This window comes from Clytia hemisphaerica, unplaced genomic scaffold (genome assembly GCF_902728285.1).
Source record: "Clytia hemisphaerica strain Z4C2 unplaced genomic scaffold, Clytia hemisphaerica genome assembly, whole genome shotgun sequence".
Lineage (NCBI taxonomy): Eukaryota > Metazoa > Cnidaria > Hydrozoa > Leptothecata > Clytiidae > Clytia > Clytia hemisphaerica.
In genome coordinates this window covers 43,509-64,179 of record NW_027103378.1, presented here as the reverse complement: position 1 = coordinate 64,179, position 20,671 = coordinate 43,509, and the positions used below count along the sequence as shown (strand labels likewise).

Below are 20,671 nucleotides of genomic sequence, written 5' to 3'. Positions count from 1 at the left end.
GGTGTCAATAAACTATAACCTTTTCCTATTTACAACATAATAAAAATTATGGAAAATAAAGTGTTCTTATAAAGTAAAGATTCGGTCGGTCTAAAAAGTGAGTCGGTCGGTTGGTCTAAAAAGTGAGTCGGTCGGTTGGTCTAAAAAGTGAGTCGGTCGGTCGGTCTAAAACGTGAGTCGGTCGGTCTAAAACGTGAGTCGGTTGGTCGGTCTAAAACGTGAGTCGGTGGGTTGGTCTAAAAAAGTGAGTCGGTTTGTCGGTCTAAAACGTGAGTCGGTCGGTCGGTCGGTCTAAAAATTGAGTTGGTCGGTTGGTCTAAAAAGTGAGTCGGTCAGTCGGTCTAAAAATTGAGTTGGTGTCGGTTGGTCTAAAAAGTGAGTCGGTCGGTCGGTCTAAAAAGTGAGTCGGTCGATCGGTCTAAAAAGTGAGTCGGTCGATCGGTCTAAAAATTGAATCGGTCGGTCTAAAAAATGAATCGGTCGGTCTAAAAAGTGAATCGGTCGGTCTAAAAAGTGAGTCGGTCGGTCTAAAAAGTGAGGCGGTCGGTTGGTCTACAAATCAAAGCAAGGCGGTCGCGTCGGTCGGCCTACAAAGTGAGGCGGTCGGTCGGTCTACAAAGTGAGGCGGACGGTCGGTCTACAAAGTGAGGCGGTCGGTCGGTCTATAAAGTGAGGCGGTCGGTCGGTCTACAAAGTGAGGCGGTCGGTCGATCTAAAAAGTGAGTCGGTCGGTCGGTCGGTCAGTCAGTCGGTCGGACATATTTGTGATTGCCGCCTACAAAGACTACCAAATTACTTGGATGTATTACAAAAATATGCCACTCTCAATTTTCAAGAGGGCTAAAGTAAATGTTTCCATTGGTCGGTCTTTTTGTCTTTGTTTATTTTGTCAAGATGGTTGGTTGCGATAAGCCCCATAATAATTTCTGAAGAACAACTGTACAAATCCATAACAAAATGTTCTCTATTTAAGAAACAGGATACCATGTCCATTAAACCATTCCCTATCCATGTACAAACGATGGCACCAGTGACCAGAGCAGAAAGACCAGATCAATCAATATTAAAAAACCAAAGGGCTTCTTGCTTTTCTATTTACTTTTACGAAAATTACCAGTAAAGTAGAATTTCGAAAACGAAGATACGCTTCGGAACCGGGCGACGTTTCCCGATCGGCAAGGAGCCGTAGGCATGTTTTCCGGTGACGTGTCTCAAAAGAAACGTACTCCGCCTCGAAAAAAGAACACTGTACTGTTTTCCCGCTCGGAGCTCGATCTAAAAAGAGACTTGGAAAAAAATCCATAATGGCTTCCCCACGGCTCATAGAAAATTAGACTTTTAGTATATAGACTAGCCGTCACCCGGCGTCGCACCCGCCGAGTAGAGTGTTGTTGAACACATCAAAAGCCCTTTGGATGGTGGGGGAGGGTAAAAAGATCTGATTTGTATATTGTAAGCCCAAAAAACGAAATATTACCACTTATCAATGATTGAAGGTTAAAAAATCGCATATTTTATGTTTGGTGACGTCATTTCGGACCTAAGTGACGTCATCGAAAGGGTAATGAACTTTTCACTCCTCTGAAAGTATTTCTTTATTGACTGAAAAGATTCTCTTGATGATTTCCGATCCAATGAGGGGTCGACCATTGCTTAAACCCTTATCAAACTCGAGATATTGTATTTTTAAGGTTTTGATGACGTCATGGGACCGAAAAAGCCTCAATTTGAATATATTTATTTTTGAAAGTTTCTATATACCCACTTTTACCACTCCCAACTTATTCTCCATTAAATTCCCGATCCAATGAGGGGTCAACGACCTCCCAACCCCTTTCCAATCTCGAGATATCGCATTTTTCCTGTTTTGATGACGTCATCAACTGAAAACGCCTAAAAATTCAGCCAAATTTTAAAGTCAGACTCAAGCCATATGAACTCTTCCATCTTATTCTCCATAAAATTCTCGATCCAATGAGGGGTCACCGACCTCCCAACTCCTTTTCAAACTCGAGATATCGCATTTTGAAGTTTTTCCCAAATCTGTGACGTCATTGGGTCCCTTTACCCCTAATGTTGTCAACGGTCAATTCGCGAATTTCGGAATTTTCGCGGCGAACGGGTAGCTTATGCCCCAAGGGTCCCAAAAAACCAAAAAACGTCAATTATTTCCACGGGAAAGTGGTTTTTTAAATTTGCGAAAGAATTGCACTGCAACGACTTCTTCGCAAAAACGCTAATTTTCACACTCTTCCCCTGACCACTTTCGCTTTCGTTTTCGACCACCCACCCAACCATCCAACCAAAAAGTCGGTCACGTAACTCTCGAACCCCCATCTCAAAAATCCATAATGGCTTCCCCACGGCTCATAGAGAATTAGACTTTTAGTATATAGAAGATTAACCATTCAGAACAGACAATTTGTAATTTCTAGCCGTTGGCTGCTCTTGACAAACTTGCAGCAAAGCACGACAAAACATATGATCTAAAGGGCCTAAAGGAGAATTCTAAGAACACTGAGAGAGGTCTTGTCATGTTATTTTTGCTTTGACGACACATAAAAGGGAAATTCATGTAGCGACAAGACTTGATCGTTTGAGGTCACCCAACAATACACTCATAATTTCATTTATAAGCATATTTGTTACTACTCTAACATGTCAAAATAAGACTATAATTCAGACATAGCAGAAAACGGAGCAAAATGGATCGGACAAAATTTTAGTTTGCACAAAAACTGATATCATTCAGTAAGAACTGCCTTACTACTCTATCATATAATTCCAATATTACTATGTTACATGAATAAGAACTATCGTACTATCATATAATACCAATATTACTACATACGACTAATACGACTACATTCTAAATTTTTACAAATGCTTGAAAGTGTATACGCGTTTTTACTCAAAATACCACTGTTCAATCGCTATATAGCCTGAGCGAACACACGGGATCGTATCACTAAAATATTACCGTTAAGATGGCTAAACTTTCTTTTTCCCAAAAAAGCTTTTACTTGCCACTTCGCAACGGAAACGGAACAAGACTCTGGGTAGGTGAAAAAGTATCTTCAACTTACTAGGCTTCAGTCTAAGGTAATGTCCACGCATTTCTTACGCAGTAGAAAATTCTCTTTGCCGATATGCCAACAAAAAAAAGCGAAAAGATCCCGGAAATGTGCCAGGAATGTTTCCCCGGGGATGAACGGTCTCATAACAAAAACCAGTTTAAATAGTTTTCGCCGATTTGGACTAGGGGTTATAATACGGGTTAATATTAAACAAAATGTTTTATCAGCTTTATCATAGGATTCTTTGATCAGAATTAACGATCAAAAAAGGAGAGAAAAAATTTTATGAAAGGTAAAATATTTTGAAATTGAAAAAGTAAATTTAGTTTTTAAAACCTATATTTACCGAGTTTTAAGAGACTGTTCAACATTCTTGTTCAAATTTGACTTTGCCCTCTCTTATCAATTTCATAGGTCTTTAATCTTTTTCTTCAGTTCTTCGATAAAAGCATTATCAATCACCATTACAACCCCTTCTTACAGACCCGGTAGGATTTCCAGTCAGTGGGGATAAAAATAACGAACTGAAACTCGATGGGGATTGATTTTCCCATATTTTTCATGGCTGAGGATTTCAATTCTTTTGTTTTTAAGTCAGAAAATTCAGTTGGGATGGAAAAAATAGCATAATATTTTGCAGTAAGGATGGGTTTGTTCGATTATTTTCAGTAGGGGCAAAAATCGCAATCGGACGATATTTTTGACAATTTTTCCAGTAGGAAAGGGCCTCAGTGGGTCTGTGAGAAGGGGGTGTAGTATTTTCGTGCAAAAGTTAACAGTGCACTTTACCATGGAGATAGAACACGAGATAGAGACATAGAAGGCATTTACTTGAATCGCAAAATATAAAAAATTAAAAAGCGGCAAAAAAAGGTCAAAAAAAGAACTTATCCCCAATGAGGTCAAAAATTTCGCCATCTTGCCAAAATTCTTTTAATATGAAAATTTCTGGCTACGTTATGGTTCAATATGTAGGGGGGATTAAACATTAACCTTAATTAATCTTTCAAAACGTCTTCAACGTGGGATCTTTTTACACCTAGGAAAACGGGAAGAGATCTTTATACAACACAAGATAAAGCTCAAATTTTGTTTTTAAACCATCATTACAAAGAGTATAACGGTCTGAACTGACAAATACCTGTCAAAAATGTGAATAATTCTCTTATGGAGCATGTCTATAGAGAAATATCCTATTGAAGAGATTCTTTAGCAGGATTAGAGTTAGCATGTTACAAAATCCCAACTTGGCAAATTTGCATCTCATCTTATCCTAAAAGACTCTAATTTGCTTGCAATAAAATTCGGGTCTAATGCTAATTTGATAAAGCTTTTTTTACGCTTTTGCTTCTTTCAAACTCTAGCCTATACTAGACGTCACCCGCGGTTTTTCTACGCAATTAAGAAACGAACTGAAAAGTGAGGTGCTGGCTATTCAAACTCTCACACGACTTATTTTTGAAAGTAGAGTCAAACTGGCTATGAAGTTTTGGACATATTTTCATTATTATAAATTTAGAAATCTTAGTGCTTCCCGAAGACCCTCTAAACTAAAAAGCGACATTGATTTATGGCTTCCGATGAAAAATCTCGCCTTCAGGCAAGTATAAATTTCACAATCGTGTACCAGTAAATGTAATTTGGATTGAGGATATATTAAACATGAGTGAAAACAAGAAAAAACATGAAGGAGAATCTCGCTAAGCAAGTCATATGATAAGGAGGAATAAGTCAAATAAAAGTCGTTTTTAAGTTCTGGCATGAACTGTCAACAACATATCATGATAAAAACATGAACGTGCAAAAACGTTTGCTTTGGGGGTTTAAGTTTACATTAAATGTTACCTTAGAAGAGGTATGTCAACAAGTAAGAAAAAAATACCCTTCTGTGCTGATAAATGACATTTTTGTGCGAATACAGTAGAATGAGATATATCTTGGATTCTCAAAAGTTGGCATTGAATAATCTGTAAAGGCATGCATCTCAACTTTTTCCACTTTGATGTAAATTTTAACTCGTTTGTTGATTTGAAAACAGGAAATAATCTTAAAGCCAAATTGTACTAAGGAATCATGAGCAATTTTCGTGGGATATTTGACTTTGAGGTCCCCAAACAGAATGTTTTTCCCAGAGGTTGGACCTTAAGTTTTCGGCTTGGATTTTCACGAAAGCCTCTATATCTCTATAAGATACTGCCTATTAAACCAAACTTTAGATATGTGGTCCTCATGTTTATAAAGAAAGGCTTTTCTTCACTCTCAATAGCAAAACTAAGAAATAAACGAGTATGCCACACCGAACCTCATGATTTGAATTCTTTCCAACATTTTTCAACATTTCTGTACAAAATAAATTACGCTATAAATATGATTATTAAAGACTGTAGGGCATTCATTTTTAACATCGTACATAAGGGTGAAATAAGTGGAAACGGGGCTAATAAACACTCCTTCTCACAGACCAACTGGGAACCTTTCCCACTGGAAAATTTGGCCAAAGTATCGTCCCCAGTGGAAAATGATGCTCTAATTTTTGTCCCCACTGAAAATAATCAGATAAGCTAATCCTCGCTGCAAAATATTGTGTTATTTTTTTACCCCACTGAATTTTGTGTCTCGAGAACAATGGAAATTCAAATCCTCAGCCATAGAAAACATGGGAATATTAACCCCCATGTTATTTTTATCCCCACTGACTGATAAGTCCTACCAGGTCTGTGAGAAGGGGGTGTTGATATTAATACTAGGAAAAAAGCTGTGAGATTAGTCTGATAAAAATGCTAAGAGGACGTCGTGAGCGTAAGGCTGGCGTTACTGCAGCGTTAAAAACCGTCATATACAACTATCTTAATAAAGTCTACAATATTCAACGAATCGAGTCGGGAAAAATGTGTGTTATGAGAAATATTTGGAACACCAGAGACAAAGAGAGTACATAGTTACGAGAGAATTCGTTAAGAACACGTTAAAACAAACAGTGAATAAACAGTTCTGTAGAAACATGTTTGTTCTTACATAAGACCATCAAATCTTTGGGTGAAATACTATTTTTCTATAAGAATAAAACACGCACTACTAGAAACTTTAAATTTCCTAAGATTCTAATGATAAGAGAGCGGTCAGAAAATGGGACAAGGATTAAGGGTAAGTGAAGAAATCCAGGGAGAAAGAGTGGTGCCCCCTCCCTATCTTCGGGTAGATAGCTTTCAAAAGAGGAGCCCTACAGTGGTCAGACTTACTACTGTTAAGGCTTGGGCTTTTTCATTTCACCACCAATGCAGTCCTTCAGCAAATATAATCAAATTGCAAATTGGTCGAAGAACCAAAAAGCCTTATCTTAAACACGAAGAAGACACCCAGTGGGGACAAAAACTGGAGGATAATTTTCCACCAGTGACAATATTTTGGTCAAGTTTTCCAGTGAGAAGGGTTCTCAGTAGGTCTGTGAGAAGGGGGTGTAAGAAGGTGAGAACCCTGATCGTATAACCTTTATTTAGAACAACTACATTTAAGTAACAAAATTCAAGATACAAAAAACCCTATAACCAAGAACAATTAAAAAACAATCTAAGCTTAAAATGGTTTGCGACATGTAATTTAAAAGTTATAAGCATACTTAAAATAAGAATAAAGCCTAAAATATCTCAACAATTTTGGGTTTGAAATGCTAAAATTAAGTGCAGCTGAATCTCAACAAAATGTTTTTGGTTTCAACATAAACCATCCGATGGAAATGTCACATCCCAAAAGACAAAAGATTCACACCCCTGTCTCATAGTCTCGACTAGCACTTATTTCTTCTGGAAAGAATAGGCTCTCAAATTAGCTAACAGTAATAGTAATATAGGGTATGTTCCACGATGACATTTCGACGTTTAGATCCGCCCACCCCCTCCCGGACTTTGATGATTTTTATACAGAAATTTCCGAAACCATAGATACAAGGTACTCTAAACCACCTTCCTCCACGTCAGCCCTCGCCGCTCACGAAAAAAAAACTTTTAGATTTTGGGATTCCAAATATCGGTGAAGTTAGAATGGGGTTTGAACAACTTGAGGATTCAAACAAAAATAACAAAAATTTTGAAAATCTATTAATTAATTCGAAAGGTATTTCCTACGTACATAAAAATGATAAGTCATGTGACGAAAACAAAAACCCCCACCGTTAAAACAAACATAGCATTCTTTTGATGGTTACGAAATCGTAAGAAATTTGTGAACAATTTGCATAAAACTTTATAAGCATCAAAATAAAGATTTTTAAATTTTAAGAGTCACTGTATTTGATACGATGCATATAGAAAATTATTTTGCACTAAAAACTATTTGATTTTAAAATTTAAACAGTTTGTCGTCTTATTTTATTCCTTGTTTGAGACCCCTTATAATAACCAATATTTTGTTTGCCTCGATTCTTTTTTCATAAAGCATATAATCTTTGCATTAGATTTCTATGTATATTGAATGTAGAAGGTTGCTGAAACAAATTTTTCATATTTACTTGCAAGCTCGTCTTACACAATCAAAAAGTTTGTATTAAAATGTTCCTCATATTACAAACCGGGATGTTTAATGGACGTTATCGAGACGTCCTGAAGTTAGAATTGTTGGGATATCGAGGAAAACTGATTAGTAAGTTGTTTCAATATGTATGTTTTATGACTTATCGAGACAAACAATAACAAAAACAAAGAAGGCTGTCTAACATTTTCTTTTACTTATTAAAAAAGAGTTACACTTTTAGGAAAAAATTCAAATCACTTTTAGCAATGGTTCATATATGATTCATCAAATCTATTTCTCTTTTTTGTGTTTTTATTTTTTAATTTTCCATCAATAATCAATCAAACCAATCAATCTTGGATTAAATCAAATTGAAATATATTGTCGTCACCGTCAAAATTACCGTTAACGTCGTATCGTGTTTTTATTGATCGCTGATCATTGTAATTTCTTGGAAAGCAATACAGATTACATCACTACCGACCAATCAGAATTGTTAAGATCGCACCAAAGAACCAATCAAATTTCACGAATCCTGCACATATTTTTGGGGAATACGATTTAGACAATATTTGAAACAAAATTTTAACGTTTTGTATAAAAACACACCTTAAAAAGGAGAAGAGAATTGCATTTATTGTGTACATATTGTAAAAAAACAAACTTACTTATTGTATAGACTTGAAGTTAACTATTATATATTTTCGGTATTCGAAAATACTTTCAAAACTCAAATTAACCATATAAAAAAAACACGGAAAATAAATTTTCAAACTGAACAAAAGTATAAAATGCGTGATATGTCTTCTACAGAGAAAATCACCCAAGACTTGAACAACAATAACATCACAGCATCTACCAAACAAAACATCAAATCGCCAAGAAAGCCACAACATCGGCAACACAACAACGACAATGAAGTCGTTAATGGTGGCGCCGAGAACCGAGAATCACAACGAGAATCATCGGCTAACCAAGGTAACAATGTCCAACAAACAATGAAAGTCGGCAAAGAAGCAGTAGCAGGTCTACCAAACGAAAATGCTTTACTTGAATTGATGGATAAATCTGGTTACCAGCTTACTCACCACAACGGTCAAAGAAAATTTGGTCCTCCTCCGAACTGGACAGGTGAGATATTGTTATTTCTAATAATCTACACATTTTTTTATTACAACAAACTATATAAGAACATTTTGAAACCAAAAATCACCAAACCAAACCAACCAAAAAAAGATTTTTGGTTTTGAAATATATTTTGATTGAAGAAGCTCTTCTCCTGGTTGGTTTATGGAGCACTCTTTGAATATGATTTCACCTCGTTTGATTAAGAATATTTTGGCTTGAATGGCCAAAATATTAAGAGCAAGTTAAGAACATCTTTAAAGGCTTCACAAACTCAACAACACCCGTTTTCCTAGGAGAATGAGCAAAAATACTCACAAATTGGTAAAAATATAAGAACATGTCGAGAACATTTTCAGACTTAAAACTCAAAAACTTAAGAACATCTAAGGCTTTAAAAAATTTGGATGTTCTTACAAAAAAAGGCTCTTTCACCAGTTAGCATTTGAAGTTTAGAGCTTACCCTTTTCAACCCTGTCTCACAGCCCCGGTGGTTGTGTGGTTGAGATTGTAGAATCGCTCCCCCCCCCCCAGGAACAAAATTTAGGCCAAATTTACCAGGGGGAGGTCCCACTGGGTATGGTATATGTTTTATTATGTTTTTATTCAATAGTAACTTAACTTTACTTAACTTTACAGGAGATTGGGAGCTTGGCAATTCTCATTGGCTTTTCTTTGTCAATTTTACAGCCTATAGACTAGGGTCTAAAGCTTAAATACTGTCATATTCTAGTATGATATCATAACCTTCATGCCAAGTCATAATGATAAAATTCGACATGTTTTCCTTTTTAAGACAGCCAAATGCAAGAAAATGGCATGCTTAAGCTAATTTTTGGCAAGTTCTTATGTCATTGCACTATTTTAAAACATCACTTAACAGGACCATGTGATACAAGTTCAAGCAGAAATATAACACACATTTTTCATGTTCAGGCATAAACTCTTATGAAAAATAAACAGAAAAAAAAAATTTTGATTGAAACAATAGTACAGCATCCTCTTATAAGCGCCATTGAGAAGGAATGGTATTGGATAAGTGCCATACATACCAACATTAAGCCAACCCTATTTTAAAAAGTAACGTTTTGAAAAGGGGTAAATTACTTTATTTTTAGAACATTATGCATTTTTCCTGAGCATGGTTTATTTTGTTGATACAGTCAGACCAATTAAGGTACAAAATGATAAAGTCGAACTTTCGGCAACGTGGTGAAGGGGCTTGATTCATTTTAAACAATCGATTCCAGAAAGAACTGGTCCTTTATACCGTAGAAAGAGCATTTTGAAGATATGCCTTAACACGATGTTAATTAGAAAAGAGAAATTTTCTGATGATATTAGATACTGAAAGGTCAAGTATAAAGACCACCCCTTGATGGTAATTCAAATTTCAATAACAAGAAAAAACAATTCATTGATTACCTAACAAAAATGTACCTTTTGCATGTGATTCATGTGACTTTTGTACAAATCTGAATTCAAAAGAAATTGTAGCACATCATTTTTTACAGTTACGAAAAAAATCAGAAAAGTTATTGAAGTGTGTGAGGTATTTATGACACTTGCATCAAAGCTGATAACAAAAGGTCCTAAAACATAATTTAAAGTCACTAAGAGGTTCCCCAGTCGACCCTCAATTCATGTGTATTCATATGCTAAAAAAGTCCAATTCACGTATTCACGTCAGAAAAAAGGCTCAGTCACGTGTCACGCCCACTAAGGATTTACCATAACTAAGATTTAAAGTGAAAGTTAATTAAAATGTTTGTAGATGGTTATTGAGTAGTCACTTGAAATTTTGCCAAGCCCCTCAAGTTAACATACATCTCAAGAAAAATATCTTTATTATAATTCAATGAAATAAGTAAATGCCAAAGTCGATGTGTAACTAAATCAAAATATATCCTGGCCTATTTCTTCAATTGTGGAAAAAAATTACAAAAATGCAATCAGAAAGGCTTCAAATTACTTATGTACTTTCTAACAACGCAATGAAAGCATACCTGAATCTTTTTTGAAATTTTTTTTAACCATAAATAGTAGGGGACCAAGTCTCACGTCCCGTGGCAACTTTTTAGGACTAAACGAAACCTGTTCCATTTCAAAGTTTAGACTTTTTGAGAAGAGTCAAATTTTTAAGGCCTGGAATTTTTAGCGAAATTCATATATTCAAACAATTTCCTTATAGGGCCGATCCCATTGCGTGGTTGTGAAGTCTTCGTTGGCAAGTTACCACGTGACTGCTACGAAGATGAACTCGTCCCAGTCTTTGAGAAAGTCGGAAAAATCTACGAATTACGTCTTATGATGGATTATAACGGCCAGAACCGTGGTTACGCTTTCGTCGTTTACTGCTCAAAACGTGACGCACAGAAATGCGTACGTACGCTGAACAACTATGAAATCCGTAAGGGTCGTCTGTTGGGTGTTTGCCAAAGTGTGGATAATTGCCGTCTGTTCATTGGTGGAATTCCCAAGAAAGTCAAAAAGGAAGATATCTTGGAAGAAATATCCAAAGTCACAGATTGTGTTGTTGATGTAATTGTCTACCCATCCGCCACTGATAAATCCAAAAATCGTGGCTTCGCATTTGTGGAATATGAGAGCCACCGCTCAGCCGCTATGGCGCGCCGCAAGTTAATGAATGGGAAAATTCAGTTATGGGGACATCCAATTGCTGTGGACTGGGCCGAACCTGAACAAGAAGTTGATGAAGAAATCATGGACCAGGTGAGAAAAATATTTCTTTTGTGAGATTTGGAGCCAGCTGGCACACGACGTTGTTTTGACGTTCATCTAACGTTATATGGACGTTGTGAACATTAAATTGACGTTGAAACAACTTTGTGTGCCAACTGGAATTTTGGAATCTTAATTTTCTTTCTTGGTTTGCACCGTTATGTTAGGATAACAGCTGTACAATCGATTCTCGCAAATTCGAGCTTATAATATATTCATAATTAGACTCAATACCCAGCCCTTGTCAGTAAGAAATACCGCATATAACACTTTCCATAATTCGAATGTCCCTTTAGTTCAAACAAATTAAACTTTCCATGCAATTGCATGCTTGCAAGCTCAAATTAGCAAAAGTCAACTTATTTGTAGGGTGTGGGACAAATTTAAGAGGAGGGATGTAGTTGGAGATTTCAAAGTCAGTCTCCAGCTTTATAACTAACAGCTATCAGAATTACGGCATCTATATCCTACTTATTGAGATAATTTCTCTGACATCGGTCATATAACGTTTTTACTTTTGTTTTCATTGAAATTAAATATCTAAAATCTAGATTAAGAGCACCCTACGGATATAAAGTTAACATAAACATTGAGGTCGTAAAAGTTCGTCTCACCCAAGAAATTAATAGATAGATAGATAGACAACCATAGAAAAAGGAAAATTTGTTCCTGGGTGAATAAGAAAAAGTTCTACCAGCGCCAAATGTTAAATTCTTCGAAATAGGTGCTGCTTTCGAATTTAAAACTGAAATCTTTGAATTTGGTTGTTTGCTTAGAACTAAACATAATGCTTTGATACACCCCTGTCTCAATGACCCGCAGAAGGTATTTTAACCAATGGAAGAAACCAAATGCCATGAAATTATTTCTATCTAATTATATTCAAATTCTTTTTTTACATCTAAATACTTTGGGAATTTTCAAAGTCGGGGTAAGACTTGATGCGTGTTTTATCAAGTTTCAATCTATTTTGCTTGTCAGAGCCTGAATTTTTAGATAATTTCAATGGTAACAGGGTCCTATAGGGCAGGGTACATTAGGAAAGTTATTCTCAACCCATTATAGCTATATTATAAGGAAAATCTTCAGAACTTCAAAAATTTGTCCTAAGCAATCAGTCACTTATATTAAGCAAATTTCACTTTCATCAAAGAAATTCTTAAAATATTTGAATCACTTGACAGTTTCTAAGAGGTTTCACGCTTCGTCATGAGTTCCTCAGACAAAACATGGACAATCTTTTGCAAAAAGGATTTCTATTGAAAACAAAAATATTTGTCAATTTGTTAACTACAGTCATTTTGAATGAACGTGGGATCAAATTACATTTTTTAACATAATTCTCGACTCTGTGAAAGTACAATTTCGAAAAAAAATCTTAAAACTTTTGCATACAAATGTGTCTATCTCTTATTCGAACTTTTTCTTATAAAGATCTTTCCGTGATTCGAACAAAAGAGCACCTCAGACCTCAGCTTTAAGAATCTGACAAAAATCCTACCAAAATTCAAATCCTTCGCTAAAAATATTTGGCTATTTAAAGTGGCGTTAGGAGACTCAGGTGATAGAGTTTATAAAACAATTATAATCGAAGGATTTATTTTTTCATGAAGTTTTGTTGAAAATTGCGTAATGTTTTCTGTGTAAACAAGCGTTAGGAAATTTCACAAATGTCAGAAATATTTTGAGATTTTTTTTAGCTGATGTTAGCACAAAACCTTCGTTGACAGATTTTGAGTCTGTGTGCCTCTGATTGATTTATTAAGTAAAAATTTCTTTAAAATTCACTTGGTCTAAAACTTTGCACCCCTCTCACCGTCTGTAAAGTTTATAATTAAATATTTCTTTTTGGTCAATTTCCACGAATGAAAGCTGTGTCTACAACCCCCTACAACCCCTTGATAGAAATTTTTATTTGCAATGATTTCCAATGAAAAGTTAACCGGTAAAAATACAAAAAAAACGTATATATTCACTGCTCGCGTAAGCATTGAAAAAAAAGCAACAACCGGCTGATCAACATTTAGGTTAGACGCTCGGCCGAGGGAACGGGCAATCAATTTATAAAATGACCGTTTAAATATGCTGCCTAAAATCAGGCCTTTAAAACTGGAGACTTGTGGTGCAGAAAAATCTATCCGGTGCCGCTTGGGTGTAAATTCTACATTCAAAGTAAATTATTCCTATAGCCAGGGCATTCTTATGAAAAACCACAAATTAGAGACATTTTTCATGTTGTTTGGTAGAAATGTTTACTTTAAAACAGTCAATTGACCTAAATGTATCTTATTTGTTTGGACTTGTTAACTTGGGTAAATATGTGGTACAGCTCTTTTTGAAAAGGCCGTTCGAATATAGATGCAACTAATTCAATAAAGTTAGCGAATAACCTTTCATCTTTCGTTGAAATTAAACCGAGAATTACTTAAAACACCCCCTTCTCACAGAACCCACTGGGGCCCTTCTCACAGGAAAAATTGGCCAAAATATCATCCCCGGTGGAAAATTATCCTCCAATTTTGGTCCCCACTGTAAATAATCAAATAAACCAATCCCGATTGGGTAAAAAAGCCCTACCGGCTCTGTGAGAAGGGGGTTTCTTAAAGTTTAACTAGTCTTTTATCGTACACATGATCTGCATTAGCTTCATGAACAACTCGGCCCCGGCATATTAGTTTGCATCAACGTTTTATAATTACTACCTATGATACTGTGATCAAGGCTCTTAACTGATGTAGTAGTTGAATGATATCATCGTTTTCATGTCTAAACGTATTTTCTCTTACGACAAACGTTCTCTGAAAGTAGGCAGAAGAGAAAGTCTATCACAGGGGCAAACAAGTGATTTACGGTAGTTTCTTGCTCAGACGTATTCTCTCTTAAGATGAAAATTTTCTGAGAGCAAACAAGAAAAACTTTTCAATAGCCTCAAAAGATCTGAAACCTTGAATTTTCTTACGCATATTTTGGCCTTATTTCCTAAGAAATTTCATATTTTTTAGAGTATGTAAATCTATAAAAAGTTCTAAAATAATGTTCTTTGGTTCTCATGTTCTTATGTTACACATTGTTCTTATTCTTGTATAAAAGAGATAGAGATCTTGTAACAACTTGTACTAACTAGTTGTATGTTCAGTAGATCAAACACTCAAATATCCAATATTTGGAAATATAATCCACCAACTTTTTTCTTGCTTTGACTTGTAATGAAAACAAAGTGAAAACATCAATCAAACGTATCTAGGCTTAGGCGACGTGGCCTTATCAGAGTTAAGCAACAAAATATCAAATGATTTGCAAGATCAAAGTCCTTCAAAAATTAGCTTATTCCATTGACTATATTGTAGTTTACTATATTGTAACGAAAACATAAAATATTGCAAAAGAAAGGTCTGATCATGTGTAGAACTCTCAAAATGGCGGCATCTGTTAGAGATGCACTATACATGTTTAAAAGCCATTCTTGTAGCCTATGCAACAAATGCACTCCGTCCGCAAATTTTATCACAAAGAATTTGTAAAAAATTCAACGTCATTCCGCCCTAGTGTACTTCAGCCTAATCCCGTGCCATTTTTAACGTCCATTTGACGTTGCAAGGACGCTTTAAGTTGATGTTAAAACAACGTTGAAAAGAGAATTACTCAGGAGGTGAGATGAATTTGAAAAGTGCAAGCAACGCGGGACGGGGCGGAGTAAACAGTGGCAGAGGTTTCCTGTTTATTTTGTTACCAAACTCTGTCTCCAATATTTCTTTCCGTAAACTGTCCTCGCGGCTGTAAACTCTTTTCTATCCCTCTAACGAACGATAACATTAGCCATGTTGTGCGCAATGTTAGGATGAGATGAAAACAATCCACCATTGACTAACCATTGTCCTTTCTTTAACCCCCAGGTCAAAGTATTATACGTACGAAACCTTCAACTGAGCACCACCGAAGAAACCATTGAGAATCTTTTCAAACAACATGCGGACGTCGAGCGAGTTAAGAAAATCAAAGATTATTGTTTCGTTCATTTCGCAACCAGAGAAGGCGCTAGAAATGCATTGGATAATATGCAAGGTACGATAAAAGGAGTACTTATAGTCTGATCATAAATGAGGGTATTATATTTTTCCTTTTTCTTCTCCTTCTTCTGCAACTGGCATCAAATTTTTCATGGCATGAATAAACATATATTGGATAATAAATCTTATAGTTTTTTATAAGATCACTTCAAAATGCTTAATTAAAACCTTATTAGCTGATCAGACTTAAGTTTTCAGGGTGATACGTAATCATCAATCTACAATCATGGTCGAAATCTATTGAGAATAATTAAGCTTATTTCCTCGTTTTTCAAAATTTGGAGTTCGGGCGAGAAAGTCAACTTCGGACCATGTCTTAGATTTAATCGGATATTTCAATTTGGCTCAGGTTTATAGACTTCCAGGCTATATTATGAGCCTTATTGGACCATTTTTGAACTTTTGGATCCTAAGCTCTTAAGTCTTATGTTAAAACTCTACCCTTCCAACCTAAGTTAGAGCGCTTCCAAATCGATTGTGGCTATAAGATTTCGTGGGAATTTCCCTTCTTTCTCAAATATTACGACCATGATTGTATACGTCATAGCTGATGACCTATACGTCATTTATTATACATTCTTCACTACAGGAAAACAAATTGATGAGGCGGATGTAGAAGTAACCCTCGCAAAACCGGTTGATAAGGAACATTATCGTCAACAAAGAGCGGTGGCAAAACTCATGCAAATGGCAAACCAATATCAGCAATTCCCTTCGGTGTTACCAGAACTTGCACCGTTCAATGGAATGCCGCCGTTCAATCCACAAATGCCAGGGTTAATGTACCCCCCGAGCTTCCCTGTACCAGGGTGAGTGATTTTATAATGTTTACACCCTTAGTGACCTAATACTTTGGCCCTTAGATAAACGTTGTTCTAACGAATGATTCTGTCAAGGTAATAAAATAAAGGTCGAGAGACAATAACGATTTTAGCATTCCCGCTTTTACATTTTATCTTTTCATTATTTCAGATTTTTTCTTTTCTTGATTAGATTTCCATATCTTAGCCTCTCTTTAAAATCAAATTCCATTTTCATTCTTTTACAGCGGTCAAGGAGTACGCCCTATTGCAAGAGGGCGTGGGCGTACAGCAGCAGGATCAAGATCAGCGGGCGGACGGGCGTATGTTTTGAATGGCTTCCTTCCACAATTACACCCGATCCTTCAAGCATCAATGGCGGCTGGCGGTGGACAAAATCTGACACAAGTAGGTGTTCGGTTTATACTTTAAAAAAAGTTTTTTCGAAGTAATACAAATTTTGAAGATAAAAATATTAGAGAAGAAGGACAGTTTTGAAGAGTTAGATAAATAACGAAACAACTAGCCGAAATTAATAACACGAAGAAGATTTCATATGAGACACAAAAGAAATATCAGGGTCACTCTTGCTTGAGAGACAATGTAAGGAAGCGTTCCAATTATTTTGACTCTCTGCATTTGTTTCTTGTAGGAGCAGATGTATGATATATTGCCAGGAATGGATCTTTCACCGACGAACCCGGTCACATTGAAGCCACAATCTAACCGTTCACCTTTCCAAGTAAGTATAAAATCATCTTCAACTTTAGTGATTCAATATAATAGAGTTCTCTCAGTTTGAAGACTCATAAATGAATTTTGTTAAAAGTATTTTCTACAACACCCCTGTGTCACAGACCCGCTGGGACCCCAGCCCCACATGGAAGATTTGGTAAAAATTAAGTCCCCGTTGGGAAAATACCCTGGAATTTCAGCCCCACTGGGAAATTGACTTTAATTTTGTCCCCATGCAAAATTCCATGTTTAAAAATTTTACTTCAAAACCATTCCTCTTGTATTTTTTATCATTTGACTTTTTATCCCCACCGGGGCTGTGAAACAGGGGTGTAATAACATTTTCAATCTTCTAATTTTTGTTTCAGTAACAAAAAAACTTTAGTGATTCAATACTTCAGTTTGAAGTTTCATAAACGCATTTTTTTAAAAGTTTCTACATAAGTTTGCAGTAAGAAACGACCTACTGACTATTTCCCTTATAATAGCTCTTTGCTCCTCGCACTTACACCAAGTACCATTTTGACCTTTTCTTTTATTGCTGAACACTAACTAAGCAGAAAGGCATTGAACAACAGGTTCTATTTCTTTAATAAAACCTGGGAAGAAATTAAATCCACGACTTTTACCACTTTTAGACCAAAACCTCTGATCTTAGAAAAACTTTCTCCTTGATTTTATAGTTACTGGAAGAGATTTGCCAAAAGAACCAATGGGGAACTCCGATCTTCACTCTACATAGCACTGTCACCAATGATGGACAATTATTCTTATACAAGGTAAATAGTATAGTCAACTCTCTCCTGTTCGAACCTTCCTGTAATTCGAGTTAAATATTGATCTCCTCAGCTGGAGAATCGGGAAATACTTTCTGTAATTTGGGGGACAAGCTGGAGTTTTTACAAGCTCTTATTTGATTTGGTTGGTCGTTAACCAGTAATAAAACAATTTTGTTACTTTTTCTAAAGAACGCGTCATCTCTATCACTTCAAATGACCAATTAGTGAAGTATCTTGTAAAAACTCCAGCTCATCCCGTAATTTGAACCGTTCTCTGGTTTAGAAAAGTATTGATCTCTTGAAGTTTCCGATTAAAGATTTTTTTTAGCTGGGATCAAATAACTGTGTTCGGGTTAAAGGTCAGCCTTAATTTTAAGATTTAAACCTGAATATCAAATTAAATAATCAAATTATTTTCCAAACAGGTGACCATTCCAGCCCTTGGAAACACTTACCAGCCACAAAAGTTATGCCGAAATATCGATGAAGCGAAAATGTACTCCGCAGAATATACCATCTCACAAATAGGTAAGATTCGCCAAATTGGACATACATGTTTTTTCTATAAGCATAAAGTATATAAGCATATGTAGGCACAGTTTTTGTTACCTATACAATGGCTCTATTGTTTAGAACAAAAGAATGCTAAGCATAATGCGAGCCTGATGTAGGGGTAGTTTGTTGAAAAAGCATGTATTTTAAAATGAGATAAAAAACATAATAATCTTAAAAAATATCAACTGGCATTTCTACCCGTCATTCTATCTATCCGTTGGAAACTGAAGATGAAAATGTAGAATGGAAATTATGTTGAATTCCTTAGGCAATATACGACATTTTTGCACAAATGAAAATATGCGGTCGCTTAAAACAGTTCTTTTTTATTTTTAGCAAACGAAGCTAGCATCTCACCTCAACTATCACCAGCACCCTATCCAGTACGTCCTGGAAGTATCCCTGGTAGAAACCCTACCACCGAAGGAGGAGCACCTAACTATCCTGGGTATGTACCCATCACTACTGCAGCTGTTATGACTAAAGTAGCATGGCCCAATGGTACTCTTCCCCCTCCCCCACCACCTAACTTCTTTGAGTTTCCGGATACTCGGCCAGACTTCCAGCCATATAACCAACAATCTGGATACCACCAATATTAAGCCCTGAAATCATTTACTACTGATTTAAGGCTTTTGACTGAACACCATATGGCGGGTGGTGAAGTTTGAAATAATTGAATTAAATTGACGCCCGATAGGGACATTTTTTTCTGGTTGATTTTTTTGTTTATTTTGGTTTTTATGGTGAAAAGTTTGAGAAATTTATTTTGTTTTACACAAAAAAAGACTTTATTTCATGTAGAAACTATATATAGGAGGTATCATTTTCCGATACTTATTTCCCTTAAATGCAAACAAGCCTTGTGAAACAAACAACAACAAAATGTGAAATATGGAAAATCTTGTCCCAAAAGAAGCGTTTTTCACCACTTTTTCTTGTCATTGACAGGGTTGGTAGAGCTGTTTTCGTCAGCACTAGCAACGGAGAGGGTTCTAGTTTTGTCATAGACCTTATGAAACAATTTATAGATTCAGCCTACGGCCAACTGATATTTCATCTTACTGCAGCACATTTCACATTTTGTCCGAATTTTCTGAGGAAATCTTAAGTCCTGTCCCAAAATGTTGACAGTCAAATAGTTTTGTTTTGTTTTTGTTCTAGATATATATTGTAAGAATAAAATTCATTTATTTTTTGTTTTTCCTTTTATTTTAGATATATTATATCTTGGCGCTGAAAAATAGCTTATGAAAATTTATATTTCGTAAAAAATGATATATTAGAGAAGTTGTAATATTATCTATATAGAACGCAGGTATTATTTTCAATGGCGCGTTCTTAGTTGAAAATGCAGTTAGGGTTTTAAAAAACGTGAGACTTCTTTGTACTTTTTTTTAACTCTAAGAAATTCTGCATATAAGGTACTATCATGTAACCCTCTTATAGACGTAATAGGCGTAACATATAATGCCAAGTTATTGTACAGATGTTATTTTTTTTCTAAGAGAATACAAAATAGTATTATAGTAATATATATTTTTCCGTTATTTTTTTCTTATATCATACTAGAATCAATTGAAAGTTACTCTCTCCCAGCTGACACACAACGTTGTTTCAACGTTTATTTAACGTTCACAACGTCCATATAACGTTAAAACAACGTTGTGTGCCAGCTGGGCTGTTAGCAAAAAATTTCAACCACCTCGAATCATATTTTTGATTTAGGGAAATGTTTTTTTTTCGCCATATATGATTTCGACTTTACTCACGCGCTTTACTCACGCGCTGTATCAGCGACAATTTACACTGGTGACAAATAGAAATGTTAGAAGTCAGTGCGCGCGTAAAGTTTTAATCGCCTATACTAGAGAGTAGCTGGATGCTCGCGTTTTAATCAGATAGTTGATTTTATTTTTTGCTGTCTTTGTATTAAAGAAAATATTTCCCGAAAAGCGCATACGTCGTATGGGAAATGAATTGTTTTTATTTATAGCAAATTTAAAACTCAAACTTTAGAAAATAATTTGAATTATTTTTTGAGTAACAGATATGGCTCTACATGAATGTCTTGTGAAATTGAATGATAAAAATTCTTAATTTTATGGATTTTATCGGAAGAAAGGGAAACAATTTTTTTTAGTGCGTTTATGGATACTTGATATTCTTGAGGTATTCTTTCAGTTGCATCTGCTAAAATGAAGAGTTTATTTTATAGTATATAAATATTTTAATATTAGGGAAAGAGAAACTATGTCATGAACTATTTTCTGAAAATTTTGGTT

The 20,671-nt window shown here is 35.5% G+C and overlaps 1 protein-coding gene across 2 annotated transcripts; it reads left to right on the top strand.

Annotated features, from left to right (window-relative positions):
- The first annotated feature begins 7,804 nt into the window (after nt 1–7,804).
- Nucleotides 7,805–20,663, top strand: LOC136824749 (probable RNA-binding protein 46). Of its 2 annotated transcripts, XM_067080724.1 has the most exons (10): nt 7,823–8,714; nt 10,900–11,441; nt 15,344–15,512; nt 16,107–16,326; nt 16,566–16,725; nt 16,970–17,059; nt 17,736–17,831; nt 18,257–18,359; nt 18,723–18,834; nt 19,605–20,663. In XM_067080724.1, the coding sequence occupies exons 1-10, from the start codon at nt 8,375–8,377 to the stop codon at nt 19,624–19,626; spliced, it is 1,854 nt and encodes a 617-aa protein (XP_066936825.1). In that variant the 5' UTR covers nt 7,823–8,374; the 3' UTR covers nt 19,627–20,663. The 2 variants fall into 2 exon arrangements, with proteins under 2 accessions (XP_066936824.1, XP_066936825.1); XM_067080723.1 differs by lacking the exon at nt 19,605–20,663 and having other exon boundaries at nt 7,805–8,714; nt 18,723–19,586.
- Nucleotides 20,664–20,671: the final 8 nt, after the last annotated feature.

What these genes read in the sequence shown, in the direction of transcription:
- LOC136824749 (XM_067080723.1), top strand. Translation starts at nt 8,375, where the DNA reads ATGCGTGATATGTCTTCTACAGAGAAAATCACCCAAGACTTGAACAAC. An exon ending in GTGGACAAAATCTGACACAA is followed by an intron (nt 16,726 to 16,969) that starts GTAGGTGTTCGG and finishes TGTTTCTTGTAG; the next exon opens with GAGCAGATGTATGATATATT. An exon ending in ATATACCATCTCACAAATAG is followed by an intron (nt 18,360 to 18,722) that starts GTAAGATTCGCC and finishes TTTTATTTTTAG; the next exon opens with CAAACGAAGCTAGCATCTCA.